Consider the following 6,215-nt stretch of genomic DNA (forward strand, 5'->3'; position numbering starts at 1 on the left):
AGGTGTCAGCCTGTTTTCCTTCTCTACTCACAGTCAAGCTCAAAGAATAGCTTGTTCCCTGTATCAGAAGTAGAGGAACATCTTGCTTACCAAATGTTTCAGAACTTCCAAACAAAGTGTTTGAATTGGGACCTTAGATGGAAATTTACTCCTAAAGAAGGCCAGAAGAAATCTTCTGTTTACTTGAAAATGTCTTCTCATACTCTTAATTGGACTCTAAAAATATACTATTTAAAAAATAACACAAAAATACTTATAGAATTGGACATACCAGATTATATTTTCTGCAGGTGCAGTAAATTCTAGTAACCATATTGAGAATATTCTCATGTGGGTCTGGTGATGTTTAGCTGAAGTTAACAGAATTTCCAGTGTCTTGTTCCCTTGCCTCTGCCTAGTCAAGGAAGTTGAATGCTTTGGCTTTTATGTCTGTAGCTAGGAGGTTGAATATATTTTAATATATTTTAATGCAAACCCCAAACAAATACTGTTTCCAGCAGCTTTTGTTTAGCCTTCTGTCTGTGGTCAGAAAACTCTACACATGTAACTGTTTCCGTGGAAGGAAACTGATCCTTCATATGTTCTCCAGTGCAGAAGGGAGATTGTTGGTGCCTGAAGGAGCCTTGATACAGTGGTAAAATGGCTTATTCAGTCACCACTTTATGACAAGGATCTGAGTACTTTATGTCCCCAGTGTTTGATGTTGAACTCTCAGTTTTCTGCATCTACCTTGTCCCTCCTGCTATGCAGAGACTTATTTATGTCTCAGCCCTTGGAATGTTCCTGTGCCTTCTGTATTGCCTGCCTTTTTCAGCTGGAGACATTGCTCCAGAACCTGCCAGATGAGCTGAGGACTTCCAGGACTGCCCTAGGGAATAAATTCTGGGAACAAGAGGATTTTCCACCACCGAGTATGAGGCTGTGGGAACGATGGTACTGTTTGGGAAGCAGCGGTTTCAGTATCTTCTTCAAAGAACAGTATGAACAATACAGATCCAGCTGTAATATAATGGAGAGAGATGTGGGGTTGAGAGTTAAGTGATGCAAGTTTGAAGCACCAAGAAAAGTTTCCATACACTTGCAAAAGAATTCAAGAAGGGATGACTGAGAGGGGGTCTCATCCAAGTCAGCATCCAGAGCGGGGTGCCAGGAGGAGGGAGCCAGGCTCTGCTCTTTGGTGCCCAGCAACAGGACAAGAGACAGCGTGCACGAACTGATGCACTGAAGTTCCACCTGAACATGAGGAAGAATTTCACTGTGTGGGTGACCCTGCACTGAACAGATTGACCACAGAAGATGTGGAGTCTCCCTCAGTGGACATACTCAAGACTCATCTGGCTGCAACCCTGTGCCATGTGCTCTGGGATAGCCCTGCTTGAGCTGGGAGGTTGGACCAGATGACCCACTGTGGCCTTTTCGGCCTTAGCCATCCTGCGGTTCTATAAGTTCCACTGAGTTATTTGAAACAAGGGTGATTTCCTCTGCTGTGGCTGAAGTGTGCCTGCCTCTCCTCGTTCGGCGTGTCCGTGTGTCCCGGCGCTGTCTGTGGGTGTGTCCGTGTGTCCCGGCGCTGTCTGTGGGTGTGTCCGTGTCCCCGCGCTGTCTGTGGGTGTGTCCGTGTGTCCCGGCGCTGTCTGTGGGTGTGTCCGTCTGTCCCGGCGCTGTCTGTGGGTGTGTCCGTGTGTCCCGACGCTGTCTGTGGGTGTGTCCGTGTCCCCGCGCTGTCTGTGGGTGTGTCCGTGTGTCCCGGCGCTGTCTGTGGGTGTGTCCGTGTGTCCCGGCGCTGTCTGTGGGTGTGTCCGTCTGTCCCGGCGCTGTCTGTGGGTGTGTCCGTCTGTCCCGGCGCTGTCTGTGGGTGTGTCCGTGTGTCCCCGCGCTGTCTGTGGGTGTGTCCGTGTGTCCCGACGCTGTCTGTGGGTGTGTCCGTGTGTCCCGGCGCTGTCTGTGGGTGTGTCCGTGTGTCCCGACGCTGTCTGTGGGTGTGTCCGTGTCCCCGCGCTGTCTGTGGGTGTGTCCGTGTGTCCCGGCGCTGTCTGTGGGTGTGTCCGTGTGTCCCGGCGCTGTCTGTGGGTGTGTCCGTGTGTCCCGACGCTGTCTGTGGGTGTGTCCGTGTGTCCCCGCGCTGTCTGTGGGCGTGTCCGTGTCCCGGCTCTGCAGCGGAAGGGGCGGCCCCGCGCGGCGCAGGCGCGGCCATGGCGGGCCACACGTACCCGGGCTGGGTGACCCGCTGGCTGACCGGGCAGTGGCGGCAGAAGAAGCGGCCCCCGGCCATCCGCCCGCCCCGCCCGCTGGCGCTGGCCGACAAGGTGGCGAACCGCAGGGAGCAGGCGGGAGGTGAGTTGCGGGGCTGGCTCGGGCCGTGCGGGCACCGCCCGGGGCAGCGTGGCCCTCTCGCACTGCAGGCACAGCCTGCCGCTTGTGCCATCCCAGGTGTGAAGCACGCACATAAACGCTTCGGTGCTGCTCAGCATAGCCTTTACCTTCAGAATTCAGTCACATGTTGGATGCTGCAGCAGCGCTAATCTTTGTGCTGGTGACAACTCTGCACTACGCAAAGCTTCTCTCTGGAGATTTATGTACTGTGGAGGTTGCTACAATAAAATCCCAAATACCTGAGCCTTGTGGTTGTGCCTTTCCCCTGCAGAGGCGACGTGCATCACGGAGATGTCGGTCATGATGGCCTGCTGGAAGCAGAACGACTTCAACGATGCGGCCTGTGCCGAGGAGATCCGCGTGTTCTACGACTGCGTGGCAAAGGCAGAAGTAATTAAGGCCTCTTGTGTTTCTAAAGGCTAATAGTAGGGAAGGAGGAAGCCCCCAGTCATTTTTTGTGTGCCAGCAGTAATAATGTTCTCTGAACAATCTGTAATCCATTTGAGCAATAGAGAGCAACAAAGCTGGTGAAGGGACTGGAGCACAGGTCCTGTGAGGAGTGGCTGAGGGAGCTGGGCATGTTTAACCTGGGGAAAAAGGAGGCTCAAGCAGGACCTTATCACTCTCTACAGCTGCCTGAATGGAGGCTGTAGCCAGTTTGGGGTCAGCCTCTTTTCCCAGGCAGCCAGTGACAGGAGGAGAGGATATGGCCTAAAGCTGTGCCAGAGGAGGTTCACACTGGACATCAGGAGGAGTTTTTTCACTAGGTCATCATCTCTGGAAGTGTTCAAGAAACAACTGAATGTGGCACTTGGTACTGTGATCTCGTTGATGAGGCAATCAGTCAGGAGTTGAACTTGATGATCTTGGAGGTCTTTTCCAGCCTGATGATTCTGTGATTCTCTGAGCTGTAGAAGAGATGCAGGATGATGTAGATCAAACATCCAATTCTTACTTTTTGAATGTAGAACTTAAAGGATTGGTGTTCAGTATATTATAACTAAGGATGAAGTCATATCCATCCTTTCTGTGTTAAGTTCTTGAAGCAGAGCTCAGCTGGCTGTCAGTTGACCCTCACCTAAGCCATTTCTTTTGATTTCTTCTGGGTTTTCATAGCTAAAGTTTCAGCACTAACTGAGTGAACAGTGGATTTTATAGTGCAACACATGGATTATATTGTAACTGAGGAGATGTGCAGTGTAGGCGTGTTTCTGCAACTGCTAATTCATACAATTAAAAAATAGCTGATCCAGTACCTGTGTTATCTAGAGAGTGGGCAAAGTGGTGAGTTAGGATTCCCAAATTCCAATATCATAAGTCTGTAAATAGTTTTGTGCTTGCAGGAATGAAGATGCAGACAAGGTGGTAGAGAAATAACCAATGTTTTCAGTAATCCTCAGAACAAACAGAATTTTCAGGGTATGTGAGGCAGTTATGGGAATTCTCAGTTCTCTGAAAACCAGGCCATTTCTGACTTTCAAGACTTAGGCCATTTCTGACTTCAATGGCTGGACGTCTTCTTGGAAAATGACTTTCAGATTGTTTGGAAATTAAAAGTTTCTAATTATATAATATTATATATTACATGTATTAATATAATAATACTATATGATAAGCTAAGTGTTTGGGGTTTTTGTCTTTCAGAAAGAGCGCAGGAATCAAAATGAGAACACCCTGTCATCCAGGGGAAATTTACCTTCAAGCAAAGTGAACAAGCTCCTGAGGAGGTTTCCCCAGATCAGACATTATGCATAAGGTGCTTTACTAGAGGGACTGCAGACAAGCAATTAAAGTTGGAGTCTTTGGCAAAAAAGAGAAAAGTCAACTTGATTGTTTGATGTCAAGTGATATCTGTCAGCACTGCTATGTGGATCTTGACCCTACTTTTGATTCCAGAGCAAAAAACATCCATCTTGAGTATGAGCTGGTTTTGTCCATGAGATTCCTGGGTCTTGCAGTGTGAGGATTTCTGCAGTGTGTTGTTCAGAACTGGGGTCCTCACTGTTGCATAAAACCTAGGAATGCATGTAAATGCCTTTCCTAACTTTTAGGAGGTGACTTTTCCTTACATGTAGGCTTCCTACCTAGCTTTGGAGCTGCTGTCCTAAAAAATTGCTCAGTCTCAAACTAAGCCAACTGAAAAGTGATAGTAGTCTCACGGCTCGTACTCTTACATGAGTGTATACACTATTTGGTCCCTTGTGAAATTGTTTTAATTCCTGCTGCTGTACAAAAAAGCCACAGAATGTGGAAAAAGTCTCCAGCAAAGTACCTTGTTGATACAAAATATATTGGTAAGCATCAGATACAGCTATAATATAGAAGCTTGTGGTTTAGGCCCTCTGATTTGCAGGTGGCACAGGTATGGTACCGCATTGGTTCGATTATTTTGCCACTCAGTTCAATTATTTTGTCTGCACTATAATAAAATAATGGAAGACTGGTGTTTGACTTGGGCAAATCATAATCTACAATAAAATGTTTTATTGCTTTTTGGTAAAAAATCCAATAGGAGGAGAAAAAGTTTAAGCACAAGCTGATAACCGAAGTCATGTAATTAATAGTTTTGATGTGGGGGTTTTTTCCACTACAGTACCACAGAACTGCAGGCAGGTTCCTGTTGTTCTAGGACTAGCACCTAAATGGTGAGAAAAATGCAATGTCTCAGAAAACTAATGTTATAACCGTTTATATTGGTAATTCTTTCAGGCAAGGAGAAAAGGCAGAGTAAGAAGGGAGTCAGGCACACACAGACTGTGTGACTACCCACAGGTAACTGGAGAGTTTGCTGAGCTGAAGCTGACTTCTCTGGAGCCCTGATGTGATACCTGTTCATCACAGAAAGTTTGGTCAGGTGAATGCTTTCAAGTTATCGAAGAAATTTCATTTAACTATCACTTACAAAGGCTCATTAATGGATTATTCACAGGGTAGCTTGTTCTCTTGCTGCTATTACTGCGTAATTGGGTCTTTAAGAGGACTTGAGGTCAGTAAGAACATAATGTCCACATAGAAGTTTGGGAAAATACTTTGGTTCTTTGACATTCTGCATTTTCAGTCCAAAAGATGATCTGAAAAGGAATGCTCCTTGCTGTTTGTTTTTGAAGGAGACAAGCTGGACTGGGAGTGAGGAACAGATTCAGCTCTCTTGATTTTTCTTTCTTCATATTAAAACTTAGAATATAAATATAATTTTGCATCTCTTAAGATAGTACCTGTGCTGGATGTACCAAATTCTAGTGTCTGTGAAGAACTGTCTCATATAAGAGGCTGTAACAGAAGCTAATACCTTTCTCTAGTTTTCCTTTTAAAATTTTGCATAGCTCCTGTTCATCTGAATAGCTATTTTTGGGTTGTACTGCTTCACCGTGAGCTTCACAAATTCAGTTGCTTGGGTTTATTTATTTATTTAGAGAAAGAAGGAAGGAAACAATGCTTTTCAGGTGCACTCAGGTTTTATAGTGCTTCCTTTCAAAGTACCGTAGCAATTCTTTTGCCTCAGGATCCCACACTATAACCAAAACCCCTTCAGTTACCAATTGTCCTTGGCAATTTCAGCTGCTTCTAATTTTTTGAATCTCACTGTTAGCCCTGTATTGGGTGTTTAAATGCATTCTGTGACATGCTTATATTTGGGATCAGTCAATTCATCACGTGTGTAACCACAGGGATTGACACGGTTCTTTCTGAGCCCCATGATGGTGTTGCTGGGGAATAAAAGAAAACTAGGTTCTGGTGCTGAGCCCACTGGTTAAGAACACTGCTGCAGAGACCTGTATGTGATTGCGTGGTGGGGAAAGAATTAAACAAAAGCTGACTAACTGTTCTACCCTCCTAAGTCG

At 46.2% G+C, this 6,215-nt stretch overlaps 1 protein-coding gene across 1 annotated transcript; it reads left to right on the top strand.

Moving 5' to 3' along the window:
* The first annotated feature begins 2,002 nt into the window (after positions 1–2,002).
* Positions 2,003–4,817, top strand: CHCHD1 (coiled-coil-helix-coiled-coil-helix domain containing 1). The gene is made up of 3 exons (XM_071564267.1): positions 2,003–2,334; positions 2,645–2,763; positions 4,018–4,817. The coding sequence occupies exons 1-3, from the start codon at positions 2,193–2,195 to the stop codon at positions 4,126–4,128; spliced, it is 372 nt and encodes a 123-aa protein (XP_071420368.1). The 5' UTR covers positions 2,003–2,192; the 3' UTR covers positions 4,129–4,817.
* Positions 4,818–6,215: the final 1,398 nt, after the last annotated feature.

This window comes from Pithys albifrons, chromosome 9 (assembly GCF_047495875.1).
Source record: "Pithys albifrons albifrons isolate INPA30051 chromosome 9, PitAlb_v1, whole genome shotgun sequence".
Taxonomy (NCBI): Eukaryota; Metazoa; Chordata; class Aves; order Passeriformes; family Thamnophilidae; genus Pithys; species Pithys albifrons.